Source organism: Myotis nattereri (genome assembly GCF_964212035.1).
Source record: "Myotis nattereri genome assembly, chromosome: 17".
In the NCBI taxonomy this organism is placed as follows: domain Eukaryota; kingdom Metazoa; phylum Chordata; class Mammalia; order Chiroptera; family Vespertilionidae; genus Myotis; species Myotis nattereri.
This window is the reverse complement of record NC_138092.1, coordinates 44,875,168-44,892,888: the sequence shown is the minus strand read 5'-3', so window position 1 is coordinate 44,892,888 and position 17,721 is coordinate 44,875,168. Positions and strand designations below refer to the sequence as shown.

At 51.2% G+C, this 17,721-nt stretch overlaps 1 protein-coding gene and 1 pseudogene across 2 annotated transcripts; both read right to left on the bottom strand.

Moving 5' to 3' along the window:
* Positions 1 to 389: 389 nt before the first annotated feature.
* Positions 390 to 8,944, bottom strand: LOC308533467 (claudin domain-containing protein 1-like; annotated as a pseudogene). Its single transcript has 4 exons — positions 8,905 to 8,944; positions 1,538 to 1,963; positions 1,099 to 1,300; positions 390 to 486 (listed from the first exon to the last, which is right to left on the bottom strand). The product of its transcript is annotated as a claudin domain-containing protein 1-like (transcript).
* Positions 7,320 to 15,448, bottom strand: TRIB1 (tribbles pseudokinase 1). Its single transcript, XM_081111555.1, has 3 exons — positions 14,529 to 15,448; positions 12,261 to 12,553; positions 7,320 to 9,737 (listed from the first exon to the last, which is right to left on the bottom strand). The coding sequence occupies exons 1-3, from the start codon at positions 14,886 to 14,888 to the stop codon at positions 9,272 to 9,274; spliced, it is 1,119 nt and encodes a 372-aa protein (XP_080967681.1). The 5' UTR covers positions 14,889 to 15,448; the 3' UTR covers positions 7,320 to 9,271.
* Positions 15,449 to 17,721: the final 2,273 nt, after the last annotated feature.

Genomic DNA, 17,721 nt, shown 5'->3' with positions numbered 1-17,721 from the left:
GGCTCTCAGGTGCTCACCTGTAAAACGGGGCACATAAAAATATCTTCCTATAGACCTGGAGGAGTGAGGAGGCCGCGCTTGTAAAGTGCGAACGCCGCGTTGGGCAATTACTAAATACTCAACACCTGTGGGTTCCCAGCATCGCTGTTATTCTAATTATCTATTTCCTGGGCGCACAGGCACGGGCCGGGCCGTCCAGCAGAGTGTCCAAGGCATGCTGTGTGCTCGGGATGAAACTCCGACTGTGAAATGTCATCCCCAGACCCCCATCCCCAGTGACGACGTGAGGAAGGTGCTGGTGAGCGGACCCTCCCTCAGGTGCGGCTTCCCATCTACAACAGCGGGAGCCTGGCTTACCTGCTTCCCGGCCGCGGAGGCAGCAGCCCAGCTCAGACAAAGGCGAGGAGCCCTCCTGTAGACCCCCGGGAGCGGATGAGGCGCTTCTTCACCTCCCGGACACCAGACAGCCTCTTCTTGGCATGGAACCTGGATGAGAAATCTGTGTGGAGTGCACCTGAGCCCCGCCCCCCCCCCCCACGCTGTCCTCTACAAACAGGCCACGCCTCCTCACATGGAATCAGAGTAATGCATGTAAATTGTAATTGTATTCAAAAAACAACCCTGTGGGGCCCTAGCCGGTTTGCTCAGTGGATATAGCGTTGGCCTGTGGACTGAAGGGTCCCAGGTTCCAGTCCAATCAAGGGCACATGCCTGGGTTGCGGGCTCAATCCCCAATAGGGGGCGTGCAGGAGGCAGCCGATTAATGATTCTCATCATTAATGTTTCTATCTCTCCCTCTCCCTCTCCCTTCCTCTCTCTGAAATCAATAAACATATATTTAAAAAATAAAAAACAACTATATGGGTAAATAAAATGGATTTTCAAGATAAAACAATATATCCACAAAAAATAAATTAATTAAAAACGGGGTGGGGAGAGACCAGGGAAAATATTACTCCTAAAAAACAATAAAAATGGCCATTGTAAAGCAGCTGGCTTCCCCCCCTCTCCTCTCGCGCCACCCCCTCCCCCGCCACACGCCACGCCTTCGTTAAGGTGGACTCTGCTGGTGTGAGCTGCCCAGGTGAAGCCCCGCACTGTAAGGGAGCCGAGACCCAGCCACACAGAAGGAGCATCCAGATTCATCCACACATTCTCAGGCAGTTCAATCGCAGCAACGTAACAACCAGCTGAACCAGTGCCCACAGACCTGCACGGAGGTGAGGAACGCCTGCGGTGATGGTGGGATACAAGCTTCGGCAGGTGCAAACACAAAGCCCAATCAAGGCCCAGACGCACCCTGACCGGTTTGGCTCAGTGGATAGAGCCTCGACCTGCGGACTGAAGGGTCCCAGGTTCGATTCAGGTCAAGGGCATGTACCTGGGTTGCGGGCACATCCCTGGTAGGGAGTGTGCAGGAGGCAGCTGATGGATGTTTCTCGCTCATCGATGTTTCTAACTCTCAATCCCTCTCCCTTCCTCTCTCTAAAATATCAATAAAAAATATATGTATATATTTTTTTAAAAAGCCCCAGACGCATCACACCTAGATGAATGAAAGGTAAAGGGAACTGGCAACGCCAAAGGTAGGTCCGAAGCAGATCAATCCGCTATTGGGGTTCCCGGGGTCCACAAACCTCTCCATGAGCTGCCCACGTAGTGTGAAACTCGTGCATCTTGTGGCCACATCAATGAGCCTGTCCTCTCTCGGTTATTCCCACACACCTTTGCGGTAGAGTGCGCACCGCCTCCGCATCCCACTGTGCCATGCTCCCGAAACAGTGCGTCATTGTCAGGCTCTTCCTCTGCCTCGTCCCTGGCGAAGTCCTTCCAGATGCTTTTTTGTTCAAAGCACTGGAATTCCCTTGAACTGGACTTTGATATTCAGAGCAGAAGTCTCTGCCTGTTGAGGCTGCCATGTAGATGGTGGAAATGAGGCTAAGCACACAAGCAATTACAAAAGCTGGAGCAAGCCCTGGCCGGGTAGCTCAATTGGTTAGAGCCGTGGTTAGCAAACTGCGGCTTGAGAGCCACATGTGGCTCTTTGGCCCCTTGAGTGTGGCTCTTCCACAAAATATCACGTGTGGGCGTGCACGTACAGTGCGATTGAAACTTCGTGGCCCATGCGCAGAAGTTGGTTTTCGGAAAGGAGATAGACGAAACAAGTATACAAGACGAGTGTGGATGGGAGAGTTGGAAGGGGTCGACCTCAGCGAACGTACCTCAATCAGATTGAGGACGTTTGTAGCAAAGGCCAGCTTAGGAGTACCCTAATTAAGTTAATAACAATGTACCTATGTATATAGTTTAAGTTTAGAAAATTTGGCTCTCAAAAGAAATTTCAGCCGAAACCGGTTTGGCTCAGTGGATAGAGCGTCGGCCTGCAGACTGAAGGGTCCCAGGTTCGATTCCGGTCAAGGGCATGTACTTGGATTGCGGGCACATCCCCAGTAGGAGATGTGCAAGAGGCAGCTGATCAATGTTTCTCTCTCATCGATATTTCTTTTTTTTTTTTTTCTTTTAATTAAATCTTTATTGTTCAGATTATTACATTTGTTCCTCTTTTTTTTTCCCCCCCATAACTCCCCTCCTCCCAGTTCCCACCCCACCCTCCGCCCTCACTCCCCACCCACTGCCCTCATCCATAGGTGCACGATTTTTGTCCAGTCTCTTCCCGCATCTCCCACACCCTTTTCCCCCACAAGAACAGTCAGTCCATTCCCTTTCTATGTCCCTGATTCTATTATAATCACCAGTTCATTCTGTTCATCAGATTATTTATTCACTTGATTCTTAGATTCACTTGTTGATAGATGCATATTTGTTGTTCATAATTTGTATCTTTACCTTTTTCTTCCTCTTCCTCTTCCTCTTCTTAAAGGATACCTTTCAGCATTTCATATAATCCTGGTTTGGTGGTGATGAACTCCTTCAGCTTTTCCTTATCTGTGAAGCTTTTTATCTGACCTTCAATTCTGAATGATAGCTTTGCTGGATAAAGTAATCTTGGTTGTAGGTTCTTGGTATTCATCACTTTGAATATTTCTTGCCACTCCCTTCTGGCCTGCAAAGTTTCTGTTGAGAAATCAGCTGACAGTCGTATGGGTATTCCCTTGTAGGTAACTGAGTTTCTTTCTCTTGCTGTTTTTAAGATTCTCTCTTTATCTTTTGCTCTTGGCATTTTAATTATGATGTGTCTTGGTGTGGTCCTCTTTGGATTCCTTTTGTTTGGGGTTCTCCGCGCTTCTTGGACCTGTAAGTCCATTTCTTTCACCAGGTGGGGGAAGTTTTCTGTCATTATTTCTTCAAATAGGTTTTCAATATCTTGCTCTCTCTCATCTTCTGGCACCCCTATAATTCTGATGTTGGTACGCTTGAAGCTGTCCCAGAGGCTCCTTACACTATCCTCACATTTTTGGATTCTTTTTTCATTTTGCTTTTCCGGTTGGGTGTTTTTTGCTTCCTCGCATTTCAAATCATTGACTTGATTCTTGCGCTCCTCTGGTCTGCTGTCGGGAGTCTGTATAATATTCGTTATTTCAGTCCGTGTATGCTTAATTTCTAGGTGGTTCCCCAATATACGATCGAGGGTCTCATTAGTTTTCTTGTAGATCTCATTAAGTTTATCGGCGGCTTCTAAACAGTTCTTGAGAGACCTTAAAAGTGTGGTTCTGAACTCTATATCTTCCATTGACAATTTTGTCCTGTTTCTTTGTCTCCGCATTTTGTTATGCTTCCTTGGTGCACCCCCTAGTGGTCTTTGTGCGCAGTCTTATAAACCTTGATTGTTGTAGCTAATGCCAGGGAGGGTTTGACCTCCAGGCCAAGTGGCTATGAGAATCAGCTGTGTCTGCAGTGAGAGAACTTCTGTCCTCTAGGGAGGTGCTAATCTGGCGTTTGCCTGAGGCTATCCGGCAAATGCCTCTGTGCAGGGCTTGGGCCAGCGGGTCGCACAGGATCAACAGGGTGGGCCGGAGAGAGCAGTGATGGCGGCTCACAGTCCTGTCCCCAGGGGCTCTGCCTCTCTGAGTCCCAGCACCCGCTGCAAAGCTCGGAGAGAAAGCTGCACTCGCTCTGACCGAAGCCAGACAGTCCCGCTTCTCCCGTTTGAGTCTGGGTCCCTAAAGACTCGCCCGGATCTGGAGCTCAGAGTCTGCGACTCCCTCCCGATTGAAAACGTCAACCGCGCCCTCCGCCGCCAGCCCGCTCCGCGCACTCCGCACCTCAGAATTTGACTTCAGCGCTGCGCCTCCTCTGAGTGTCCGTGTGCGTTTCTCTTTCCTCCTGGTTGTAGGACTTCCACCCAGCCAGTGTTCCTGTGGTTCTGGGTGATGTCCCTTCCGTTTTTTGGTTTCACTTTTGAAGTAGTTGTTCAAAGCAGCAAACTCCGGCGTTAACCTATGCCGCCATCTTGGTTCTCCCCTCTCATCGATATTTCTAACTCTCTATCTCTCTCCCTTCCTCTCTGTAAAAAATCAATAAAAATATATATTTAAAAAAAAATTCAATCGTAGTACTGTTGATATTTGGCTCTGTTGACTAATGAGTTTGCCAACCACTGTGTTAGAGCATTGTCCGTTTGCAGGTTCAATCCCTGGTCAGGGCATGTCAAGAATCAACCAAAGAATGCATAGGTAGGTAGAACAACAAAGCGATGTCTCTCTCTCTCTTTCTCTCTCTTTCTCTCTCTCTCTCTCTCTCTCTCTCTCTCTCTCTCTCTCTCTCTCTCTCCCCCTTCCTGTCTAAAATTTTTTAAAATATTTAAACATTTTTCCAATATTTTAGCAAAAAAGCTATTCATTCTGGATTCATACTGCTCACTCATCCTCCTGCTCCGCCCTCCAATCACCAATTTCACCAGGAGATTTGGTGCGGTACTGAGCAGAGAGAAACAACATTGGGCAAGGAGTCCAAAGACCCAAGTTCATGGCCCAGTTCTGAGCTGTTTATTCCTGAGTGGCTACTGAAAAACACTTGAGCCTCCATTCTCTCATCTATAAAACGGAGCAAGTAATATTGGACTTGCCTGTTTCACTGGACTGTTGGGGGAGGGGGGGAAGAGGAAAGAAAACTTCTAGAAAATACACTATGAATAAAAGGGCGAGAAATTACTTGCATAGTTTACTCTGGTGATGAGTACATGGAGGCCACAAGAGAAAGAGATCCGTGTTTTACCCAGCGCGCAACATTTTCCTTCCAGTCTTCTAAATGTAAGTGGTTGCGATTGCCCCAGATTTGTTCCAATCTTCGAAGAGATTAAATTTATGGATTTGTGGCATCACATATCATTCCAGCCAATCCTGACCCATATTTCTCTCCATTAGGTGCATGTAACAACAGTACAAAGAGGTGTTGTAACTTTAATTGCTTGCAAAGTGTTTTGAAATCCTTAAATGAAAAAGCTCAGTGAAGTCCAAAGCATTCGCCCTATTAGTCGGCTGGATGCCCAAGGAGCCAGGCTGAGGCTCATCGGAGCTCCTTGGAGCAGGGACACACTGTAACGTATGTTCTCAGATTGAGGCCGGCCCCACGCATTTGGGGTTGAAGGCTCCTATTCATTGTATGGCCCCAGACCAGCGATTTTCAACCTGTGTGCCACGGCACACTGGTGTGTCGCAAGAATTTTGAAAACATGACTAATTTTGAAAACATGACTAATTTTGAAAACATGACTAATTTTGAAATACCTGACTATTTTGTCAGGGGCACTGACCTCTTTTCCCTTAGATTGTCAAATAAAATAATGACAACAGCCAACACAACAATAGCTGTCTGGTGTGGATGAATCAAAATTTATACCTATTTTTTGGGTCAGATCAGCAAAAAATATATTTTGGGTTGTGCCACAGGATTTTAATAATCAGTCTATGTACCGGGAGATGAAAAGGGTTGAAAATCGCTGCCCTAGACCGACCCCAGCTTCTTCGTTTCTAAGCGTACGCAGGCCTCTGGCCTTTCCCACATTATCCTGATGTGCCTTTTCCGCTTCTTTCCTTGAGTTCCTGAGTCATGAGGCCGGAGTGGCACTTACTTCGGTGTCATAGGTCTGCTTTCCTGGTGACCTCAGCCTGCGTCCTAGAAAAGGGGAGTGTGTCATCGGTAACGTCTCTAGGCCTCTCCAGTTGAGCCTAGAGTGGATGACTTCGCCCTTATTCCAATTTTCACAGCTAAAACTTAAGAGAGAAAATTCTGTACCACAGTGGGCACCCTGGGAAGGGGCGTCAGGCCGCCACTAGAAGGGGCAGAAGGGGCTCCTGGCGCTGTTTTCTTTTAAATTTTTTTATTTTTTGTTAATCCTCACCCAAGTGTATTTTTCCATGGGTTTTTAAAAGAGAATGGAAGGGAAGGGGAGAGACAGAGAGAAATACTGATGTGAGAGACACATCGATTGGTTGCCTCCTGCATGCACCCCAACCCAGGCCAGGGATTGAGCCTGCAACCGAGGTAGGTGCCCTTGACCGGAATCAAACCGGGGACTCTTCAGTCCTCAAGCTGATGCTCTATCCACGGAGCCAGACCACCTGGGTCTGTTTTGTTTTCTGGACCTGGCTGCTCCTTATGCCAGTGTGTTCAATGTGTTAAAATTCAGAACTATACACGTATAGGTACATGTTTTTCTATGTATTTGTTACTTTACAATATAAAGTGTTTTTAAAATCACTCTAGATGCGAATTGACTTTATTTAGACTAGATTCTGATGTAATAGTAAAGCCATAAACCTAATGAAGTCAAAATCGTTTCTTTCTCTACTTTTGTGATTCAATATGTTTTTTACTTCCATGTTGACACTTTTAGAAAAAAAGGAAATGCCTCAATTAGCCATTTAAATGAAGTCTAGTGGGTGGGAAGAGGGCACTTCTCAACAGGAAGCCTTGGGAAGCCTTCGGGGATGTACATCTGAAATTACAGCAAAATCCTGTGGGACGCATATATACATTTTTCTGAGATGTGTCCATAGCCCTCATCAAATTATCAAGGGCCTTTGACCTAAAAAAAAAAAAAAAAAAGACCAAAAGCCAGAGGGATGCTTACAGCTCAAGGCTTATTTATGTTTGCACCTCTTTCTAAATTCAACCCATAGCCCTTGCCAACCTGATCCCGCCCAATGGGTTCCACCCATTACATGAGTTTGCCCACCTCAGTGGAAAAAAGTGAATGGATCCTGCCAAAAGTCACATTAATAATCATATCTAATAACCCTCATCTGTCTACTTCCGTTTCCCCCAGGAGATTCTAAGCCTGGAGGCCAGGCCCCTGCATCCCCCGGCATGACAGTGTACAAGGCAGGGGCAGGCTGCTCTCAAAAGACACCACAGCGCCTACTTACGAAACCAGATTTATTACAATTTCTCTACAAGTCAAAAACAGCCGTCTCACTGTTCACATATATACACATGTACAGGAAGGATCTAGTGTTTCTAGCTTTCCGGGCAGAAGCCCCAGCCAGCCCGGCCAGAGTCCTCAGCCGGGTAATGTATCACAGATACAACAGTCGAGCAACCACGAGAGCGTTAGTGCCACAGAGGCCTCTGTCCCCCCTCTTCTCCGAGTCCCATGATTCTGTCAAGGTAATATTGCCAATAATCATTCACATTTCACGTGGTTTTAGACACGCAGGTTATTCAGACAGACACAGACAACAAAACAAGCCTCAGAGCCAAAACAACAACAAAAATATCGAACATATGTATAAAAGGTAAAATATCTGTACAAAGTACACAGTACATGAGGTATACACGGCATTCTTAACAACGCATGTTAGTAGTTTGCCTAGGCGTAGCCCTTAAAGATGACTGCCTGTTTTTGTGCCATTTCTCAAAATACAGTATGTTTGGTTTACCCGTTTAACCACCTAATTTCAGTCCTGTCCAAGACATTGACTGGTATTTCATCTGTATTTGTTTTTTAATGCAAGTTGCAGTTTCTCTGTTAAGCTCTAGGGAGTGAATTCCCATCCCTAGAAGCATTCAGAGAACTGGAGTCCCAGTTGCCAAAGAAGCTGGAGGGGGGGATTTCTGCATTGGGAGGTGGCAGAAAGAGAAAAAGAAGTAGGACTAGATGTCTCGTAAAGTCCCTTCCGACTTTAAAGATTTGGGGTTTGCTATTTCCTCCAGATGCTGAGTATACAGATGTATTCATGAACCACACCACGTTTGAAATATCAACAACCCATCATGCAAAACTGCAGACACACACAATGCCAAGGGCAGACCATATCCATGGACGGGGAGGGGGTTGGTTAAAGTGTAATTCTGGGGCTTGGTCTGAGAACCACCCAAAATTCACGTTCTCTGAAGGTTAACGTTTGCTCTTGGGAGACAGGAGTGGAGAGACTCCGTATCTTTCTCCTCTTAGACAAAACACTCCACCCTGAGACGGTGCTGGGGGAAAAGTAAAAGATAAATGCTAACATGTATTTGAGAGGAACCAAAAAATCTAACGGTTTCCAAGTGCTCAAATCATTTAAAACAACCTGCAGTGTCTCTGAGCTCAGAGTTCTGGCGTAGCCAGGTGTCCGAATCGCTTGTGACACCTCACCATTAGCTGGTAAGTGCTTTCAGAGCACGCGTGTCAAACTCGTGGCTGGCGGGCCGCATGTCTGACATGCTTGTTTTAGAGTGAAGTGGGAGAGGATTCAAGGTCAGGACGAAGGCATTAGTGCAAATGAGGTCTTGGCAGGAAACAGAGGAGAGAGTCTGGGCTCATGGTGCAGGCAGGCTCCTATGCTCCTAAAACAGTCCGCCCCAGAGCGGAGCAGTCATTGCTAAATGTATGTGAAGGAAGGGTGAGTGTTAAACCAAACCAAAAAAAAAAAAGAACTCTCCAATCAGAGGAGCTGAGATAGCGCAAGTCTAGCTACCGAAGACAAGTTCAAAGATGGCAGGTGTATTGGCCCAAATTACTTGTCATCCCGTTAAAATGGGTTATTGTCCCAAACGCCATTGTGCGATCCACTCCCTCTCCCTTATGTTCATGTCACTTGAGTACATGCTGTAGGATGTATACTCTTTGCCACCGATAGAAGATGCAGACCCCCGAATCTGACACAGGGACAGTCGGCGAGGGCTCGACGAAAGGGAAACAGCTTTGCAGGGCAGCCAGTCAGAGGGCACGCTGCTCACATCCACAAAGTCACTCCACACAGCAGTCCGAGGGGCTACAGTCTTTATGCCATCGCAGGTCTGGCTGGCACCGCGTCGAAAGGCCTGTCCATCTTTGGAAATGGAAATGCCATGTGTGAGAATTCTGAGGTTTCTGAGGTTTCTGGGATTAGCAGAAGAAGGAACTAACGTCGCTGTCCTCCTGGTACTCTGGGACAATCTGGTCTGAAGTTCCCATTTCTGAGTCGACGTACCCAGGTTCCAAGACGGACTCGAACCAGGGATGGAGTAAGATCTCCGGGGCGGTGAGTCTCTCGGAGGGCTCCCGCCTCAGGAGGCTGCGAATGAGGCACCTGGCTTTGGGGGAGATGTGGTCAGGAATGCAGAACTGTCCACGGCGGATTTTGGAGAAAAGGGCACTGGGGTCTGAGTCATGGAAGGGGTATCGTCCCACCAAGAGGGTGTAGAGCATCACCCCGAGGCTCCAGACGTCCGCCGCCTTGCCGGAGTAGGTCCCCGTGGTGTTCAGAATCTCGGGGCTCACGTAGGCAGGGCAGCCGTGCTTGTCTGACAGAGCATCGTCTTCCCCCTTGATTATGTGTGTGTCTTCCAGGCTCTCCAGTCGGAGCTGGGTTCTGCAGGAGAGGGAACAAGCCATTATTTCCGGATCAGCTGCTATGCAAAACAGAGCCCTCCCCACAAACAGCGCCCACAGGCACTCCTTGCCAAGGTCCAAGGAATGCCATTTACCCCTTCATCCAGTAAGCAGTGTCCTGCAATCGCCAGGACTCGGGATTTCACAAACCAGTGCAAATTGCATTAGACGTTTGCGAAGTATGGAGAGAGCACCTCGGCTGGAGCGTATGATGCAAAGCCCCAAACACTATTCGTTACGCCTGAGCTAAGAAGATATCTCCTCACAGGGCTTGCACAACACACCAAGTGCACACTGCAGGAGTGGGAGCTGGTCTCCAGGGAATGCTGACATTTCCTACAAAAGCTGGCGGAGAAGAGCAGGCGATGCTATTCTTCACGGAGGGCCCCAGCTGCTCTTGTCCTTATCACACCGCTGACGGCCAAAGCTACCAGACCCGCACTTTGCATTACGGAACACAGAGCCCAGAGTCACTATTGTTGCCCACAGGTTGTCAACACTCCTACTTACACTGATAGACACACACAGAGGGAACGGATTACGTGCCGGGAAGGGTGCAAGGAAGGTCCATGACATTTATGGAAGTGTTTAATTGCAAAGAACGCTCGGCCTGGACAGAGAGGCCATATGAGCAAACAGAAGCAGCTGCTTGCAGGGGCCCTAAAACAACTACCCACAGGGTACAGCAACACCTGAGCATATGGACTCGGAGTGGAGGCTGACCTGTTCAGGTAACAACTAGTGTCTGAAAATCTTTAGTCCAAGGCTCCTCCATGAAGCTGCAGGGGCCCCCTTATCCAGATCCAGACACCCAGGCCTCGCGGACCCACGGGGGAACCTCTGCTATCTGGTGGCACCTGTGCCCCTCTCTGCTTCTCAGAAACAGCCCGTTGCAATAAGTCGCTTGCTGTGAAGTTAAACGCAAGCATTTGGTACTGGCTAATGGGTCAATTCCTTTTCCTCTCAAAGGTCTGGTTGGATTTTTTTTTTTTTATCTTCCTGCCTTCCTGTTCCCTGGAGTGTAGTATGCGTGTGCTAACTTCGGTGTGTCCTCAACCTGACCTCCCCGTCGTTATGTAAAATACCCATTGGTTCTGTAAACGGAAAATATGACTCAACCCGCACTGTCTGCCCCTGATTGGCTGCTTTTGCACTAAAACCCTGCACCTGTGCTGGTTACACGCTAGCGTCAGCCTGCCATTGCTTAACCCTCGGGTTGCCAAACCCCATGCACATGACATTCGCCTGTGCAATGCGGATTTCAAAAGCTAGTAAAGAGGTGTGAAAGGCATGTTTCAGAAAATACATCACCATGTCAAAGGAGCATGTGCCGGGAATTGGAAACTTCTCCATTGCAAACACTTTGCTTTTCTTTGCTAATCGGTATGTTCCAATAATTCTTGCAAGGTCAGATACAAAGCCATGCTTTCTGGTAACTCAATCCAGTACTTTCTTTCTTTCTTTTCATTTATCAAATGTATTAGTGTGACACTGGTCAACCTGAACTTACAGGTTTCAGGTGTGGGTTTCTATATTACAAGATCTGTACATTTGCACCACGTGCCCACTGGTACATTTTCATAGGGTTTGGAGTTCAGGGTGAAAAATCACAGCTGGTATCAGCCTTACCTGAATAGCTACAACCAAATAAACAACACACAGCCACCTCCACAATTCTACAAGAATATTGCTTTTAATCTTTCCACAAGGGATGTGGCTCACCTCTTAAAATCAGGTAAGCTTTATCTCCTGTGGCTTCCTGAATTCTCTTGTCTAAAATCTCAATTCTGAATCTTAAAGGTCTCATTATTCTCTTACCAAGCCCATCTTGTCTTCTATGAGGTAAGCCATGATCTATATTTAGCAACCAATTCCAGCCAACTTCCATTTATTATTCAGTGTGCCTATTTTCTAAAGACATAACCTAATAAGATGCCCACAAAGTCACCAGAGAATATAAAGAAAATTTTAGGGGCCAAGCCTGAGTGAGATGGGACAGGAATGCGGTGTGGAGGAGGGCAGAATTTTGCAAATGCGACTGTATCGCTAGCTCTGTGATACCTTCCAGGTACAAAACCCAAACAAACAAAAAAACCCAAACAAACAAACAAAAAAAAAAAAAAAACAACCCACTCAGTGAAAACAAGGATTTGAGAACTTCCTCTGGGAGTCAAGGTTGTGAAGGGCAGGTTGACATTTACCCCCAGAAGAACTGACCTTTCTCACAACAAAGGAGAATAAACCTGATCCTGGGGTGACGTGGTGAGGGCTTCCTGCCATCACATGACATCCCACAAAAGCATCGAGGTATCCCCAAGCCCCATCCACAAGGTGCAGGATAAGCCAGCCTTGGCCAGGGCTCCTCCGGAGAGCACTCTGGAAACGAACCGGGACAACTGAGCCTTTGGTGTGGTTTTGAGCCAACACACGGCACCTAACTGCTCGCCCTGCACCCTCATTTTGGTTCCAAAAGGCCACGGGAGGGGCTGTGGAGGCTACTCACCTCTCCTCCGTGGAGAAGACGAATTTCCTAAGCTTCAGGTCCCCCAACACGATGGCCGACTGGTGACAGTGGGCAACGGCAGAGACAATCTGCTTGAAGAGCCGGGAAGCCTCCTCTTCCCGCAGCCTCTTCCGGCTTCGCACGTAGGAGTGCATGTCCCCAAAGTCCTTCTCAAAGAAGACATAGGCCTTGGTTTCCCCAAGGATCACTTCCACGATGCCGGTGATGTTTCTGTGTGACGGCAGCTGGATGTAAGGCCTGATTTTGTCCTGGTAGTGTTTTATGGGAAACACCTGCAGAGAGAAGTTGACCCACTTAGGAGGCAAAAAAAAAAGCAGAGGCCACCTCCAAAATCCCAGGCTGGGCTGCAGTTCTCAATCAATCTTTGGGCTTTGGTTGACTGGAGGGCCCATTCATTTACCCCCCTTATCTCTCCTGCCCCATCTGAGGCAACCCCGGCTACTCCTAACACCCCAGACCAGCAGCATCCAGGGCTCTGGACTAGCAAATAGCCAACAGGTTACCATATGGAAGGTTTGGAAGAAAAGTTTTCTATATAAGTTCCCACCTTCCATGAGCCCATCAGCTCCGACAGCTAAGCCCCCAAGTCCCGGCCCTCTGTGGTCCTTCCTTGTTGGCAGGCGATGCTGCACCAAGGGCCCCCTGGGACGTCCAGGAGCTGAAAACCAGGCCCTGGAAATGCACAGCCTCCTGTAGGCCCAAGTGCTCAGCACAGAGAGAGCACGGACTGTGGAAGCAGCGACTGGAGAGCAGGCAGAGCTGTCATCAGTCAGAAGGAACAGATGACTCGGAGAGAGAAGACTGACAACGCAGCCTTAAGCAACCTGCCTGCATTACAGTCTGGCTCCAGCACAAGCAGCCTGAGTGAAAATTCTCGCAGGCGGGATATGGGATCCTCTCCACAGTGTGTTTCATTTGTTTGTTTATCCCTTCCTCCCCCCCCACCCCTCCCACCTCCACCTGCACCCAGGAAATGAGTAGTATCTCCACCAAAAAGCTGGCTGGGCTCAGTAAGAGCCTTTTGTTTGGCTCAGTTACTCATATCCTAGGACTCAACTGGAAACGGTGACACACGGGTTGTCACCATCTGGATTCAGCTATTATCTGCTCAGAGGAACTGGAAGGGGTTGCACAACGGCCAGACTCACCCCGCCTCTGAGGCCTGGCTGCTCTCGCACCAGCTAGGAAAACCTCTCTGCTGCCCCCGCGCCTCCCCCTCCGCGGCACCCCACCCATCGCGCGCACAGACTCTTCCCCAAACAGCTCTTAGCCCCCCAGCCACCCACAAGAAAAGACACCCTTTCCCCGGTTTTAACTGGGCTTGACCAGGAAATTTCACTCTGGTCGGACAGTAGGTGGCAGCAGCAAACCCAGGAAGGGGTGGGTCAGGTGAGCTGCGGAAAAGCAAAGAGCGACTTTAACTGGGGTGACCCTATCCTTCGGGTGAAAAGGAGCCCAGAGGGTTCTCAGGCTGCCTGAGACGGGGGTTTGAGGCTCGCGAAGGGTGGCCTGTGGGAGTGCTCTGCGTCTCTGGGCGCTGGAGGATCCAGTTTCTAGGAGTGGTTATCTCCTCCTGGATGGAATCCCTTATGTTCAGGAAAAAGAAAAAGAAAAAAAAAAAATCCTGGCCGGCAAATAAAGACATGAATGGAAGGTAACCTTCCTAGCCGGAATGGGCTTTCCAATATCCGGCTGCTCTCTGGGGAGAACGGGGTTCTTGTCCCCCCGCGGGTTCAAGCTGGAATCTCCAAGACCGGAGCCCACGAACAGCTGAGCCCCGGTGCCTGGAAACCCGGGCGAGGGAGCTGCCGGCTGCTCCAAGCCCCAAAGAGGCACCCGGTGCAGGGCGTCCTTCCAGGACAAGGGGCGGGGGGAGCGAGAATGAGAGAAGGGGAATGGCATGGCCCTGGAATCCATTTCAATTCCATAACTTATATGGAACGCCATGCGCTGCACGGGGAGCTAAGGAAATACTACAGAAATAAAGCAAATTGAATATTGCTCTTCCTCTTGACCACCGAGGCCCCATTGTATCAGTCCATCGGAAACCCCTCAATCCCAAAAGGGTGAACCTGGTCAAACGCTGCCTTACCTGGCTCAAGTCGCTTATCTGCCTGACCCCAAACTCAAGCGTTGGTGGCAACTTCGAGCCCCCAGGCGCCGGCAGGCGAGACCCCGAGCACCATAGCCCGCCACCGATTCCCCCACCCCCCGCCAACCCCTACCCTCCAACCCCCGGGAGCCTACCTTGCAGCGCAGCTCGCGGCCCGTGTGGATGCACAGCGCCCGGGACACATGCTCGCGCTCGGTCAGGGGCAGCAGCAGGTAGTCGGCGATTCGGCTGGGCCCCGGCGAGCTCCCCGAGCCGTCGCCGGAGCCGGGCGCGGCGGGAGGAGGCTGCGGACTGCAGGGAGAGCCGGGAGGGCTGAGGTAGTCCGGGGGGCTGGAGCACTCCGAGAGGCGCGGGCACTTGGCCGCCACGGCCGCGGCGTCGTCCGCGTCCAGTAGGCGCTTGGCCGGGGCGCCCCGGGCGGCCGGGAGCAGCAAGGTCGGGCCGCGGGGCTGCGAGGCGCCGCTCATGGCAGAGCGCACGGGACCGACCCGCATCCCGGGACGGGACGGTCCCGGCTTTGTACGTCCTGGGATCCGCGCGGGAAGGCGCTGCGACTTATTCCAGCCCACGAAGGGGGAGTTTAAGACGGAGCTGGGCTCGGCCCCCACGGGGAGCAAAGCAAGAGCCGCTCCCGGGAGCTCCGGTTGCACGCGGGGACCACGCAGGCCACGCGTCCGGGGATCGGAGGCCGGCTCGGGTCCCCAGATCCCCGCGGGCTCCGGCTCGGGGCGCCTCGCTGAGGTCGGCCGCCGCTATTGTTGTCGAGGCTGCGGACAGTCTCGGTGGCCGGCGTTCTCGAGGTCCCGAGCCGCGAGGACAGCGTTCCGCAGGTTCCACAGAAGGCAGATCAGATGCACTTCCCAGCGCAAAGAAGTCCGGAGCGAGAGCCGTCTCAACTTTTCCGCGGCGCTCGGAGTGTGCGCGTTCCGAGCTCCCGGCGTGTGTGTGCGCGAGCGAGACGCGCTCGGAGAGAGTGACTGAGCGAGCGTGTGCGCCGCAGCGATCCCGGCCAGTGCACTCCTCCTTCTCCTTTTCCTCCACCTCCTCCGCCTCCCGGTGACTCACGCTGTATACACACACACTCACAGGCCGGGCTGTGTAAACAGTTGGGAAGCCGGGTTGTGCAATGAGGTGGCTGCGACGACTCGGGCCTTGCCGCCAGCGAGCAATCACCGGAGCGGAGGGGGAGGCCGAGGGTGGGGGGAGCAGAGGTGCAGCTGGGTCCGCGGGGGCGCTAGGGGTGGCCCGAGCGCTGGGGATGCTCCGGGCAGCGCGCGCTCCAGCGCAGGTGGTGCGTCCGGAGCCGGCTGGGGCGCGCGCACACACCCCCGGGGCCGGGCTGGGCAGGAGGCGGCGCGCGCCCCCGGGCAGGCCTGGAGCTCAGCTACAGAAGCCGGAGGAGGGGGGCGGGGGAAAGTTCCCGTGACGTCAGGGTCCCGGGGAAGTGGGCGGGAGGGGCGGGGCTGCGGGAGGCGAAGTGGCCGGTGATTGGTGCGCGCTGCCATTCACACCTAGCACAATGGTCTGCGGGCACGCGCGCCGCCGTTCTCGGCACCCCCGCTCGCTGTCGCCCCGCCGTTAAGCCTTTGGCCACGGGGATCCCCCTCACCGCCCCGCGCCTAGGAACCTCCGGTTGGAGCCGTGGGCGCCGCTGAGGTCCGGGTGCAGCGGGAGGAAGGGAGGATAGGAAAGGTGATGAATTCCAGAACCAGTCACTCACCCCCACGCGGTAGTTCCGGGGAAGACCTGTGCGTGGTAGTGGATGTGGCTTTTTTTTTCCCCCCCTTTTCCTGCCTCCCTCCCAGTTCTAATCCTCAGCGTCTGTTCGCTTCCACAAATAGAACCTTCTGTTGGATGAAATAAAAGCAAACACTAGGCCTTCTGCGCTGCCTCCACCTCCACGCCCCTCCCGCGCCTGCCACCCGCCCGGATTGAACGGAAATAGCTTCTCCAGGCTCCCTAGCCGCCCCTTCGCGGTGACTCGCAGAAAGAGCTTCCTGAGCCGCGGCCAGTGGGAAACAAAGGATGTGGGGAGCGGACGGAAGGGGCCCACGTGGCCGCCGCCCGATTCCTGCCCCCTCACCAGCCTCCACAGCAGAGCCTGGGGCCCGGCGCCAGTCCCGGTTCTGTGGTGGGCGGGTAGGGGAGTGGAAGTCATTCTGGCCACAGACAATGATACTGCCTACACTAGGGCAACCCTGCCAGGTCGTGTGCGTGCGTTCGTGCAGTGTGGTTTGGGTGAGCACGAAACGTGTGCCAAACTCTGCACAAAGCTCCGAGGGGTGGGGGGTGGGGGACACACACCTTATCTGTCATTTCCTTTAAAGAGAGAACCAGGTCAGTTTGGAGTCCTTGTGCTTCTTCTGCTAAATACTTAATTTTCTAAAACCAGGTCCAAGACCCACGGATAAATCCTTTTCCATATTAAGTTTCCATTCATTCAACAAACACTAATTAAGCATCAACTAAGAGCTAGACGCTGAGGATTAAGAGATGAAAATTAAAATGATGCTAATAGCTAACATTACTGAGGTCCGTAATGTGTTAGGCACTGTTCTTAGCACTTAGACAGATTGCTTAACTTGGTATTACCACTTCACTGTAGGGTTTTGTGTTTTGTGTTTTTCTGCCCCATTTTACAGGGGAAGAGGCCTGCAAAGAATTAGTTACTTACTGTGGTCAAGTCCCTAGTTAAGTGGCGGCGTTTCAAGCTGGTAAGCACCAGTGGGGACTCAAAGGAGAGATTATGATTTGCAGGGAGAAAAGAGGAAGGACTCCATCTAGGAAGCAGTTGACCTGGGGGGCTGGGGGATGGTGAGGTGGTTGCTTAGGAGGAGGTATAATGGTGGGTGGCTAGGCTGGACCAGGTAGGGATGTTGGCTCAGATGCCTGAGTGGCTGCAAGGGAAGCAGGGGGCTGAGCCTGCAGAAGTCCTTTGGAAAAATGTAAAGGACCCCGATGCCATGCTGAGTTGGTTGCACTCAGTCCTGTGGCCAGGAGAGAGCCCACCTGAGGTGTTTGGTCTTAAAAGTTTATTTTGGCCTGACCGGCGTGGCTCAGTGGTTGAGCGTAGACTTATGAACCAGAAGGTCATGGTTGGATTCCCAGTCAGGGCACATGCCTGGGTTGCGGGCTTGATCCCCAGTGGGGGGCGTGCAAGAGGCAGCCGATCAGTGATTCCCATCATTGATGCTTCTATCTCTCTCTCTCTTCCCCTCCCTTCCTCTCTGGAATCAATAAAAATATATTTTTTAATATGTTTATTTGTGCCAGTATTCAGATCCACAGAACGGCCAGCTTCGCATCTGCACTTGGACGGCAAACTTA

Excerpts from the sequence above, each read along its gene's own strand:
- TRIB1 (XM_081111555.1), bottom strand. The coding sequence starts at position 14,888 with ATGCGGGTCGGTCCCGTGCGCTCTGCCATGAGCGGCGCCTCGCAGCCC. Across the intron at positions 12,554-14,528 it reads GCCGCGAGCTGCGCTGCAAG|GTGTTTCCCATAAAACACTA; the intron begins GTAGGCTCCCGG and ends TTCTCTCTGCAG. Across the intron at positions 9,738-12,260 it reads GTCTTCTCCACGGAGGAGAG|AACCCAGCTCCGACTGGAGA; the intron begins GTGAGTAGCCTC and ends CCTCTCCTGCAG.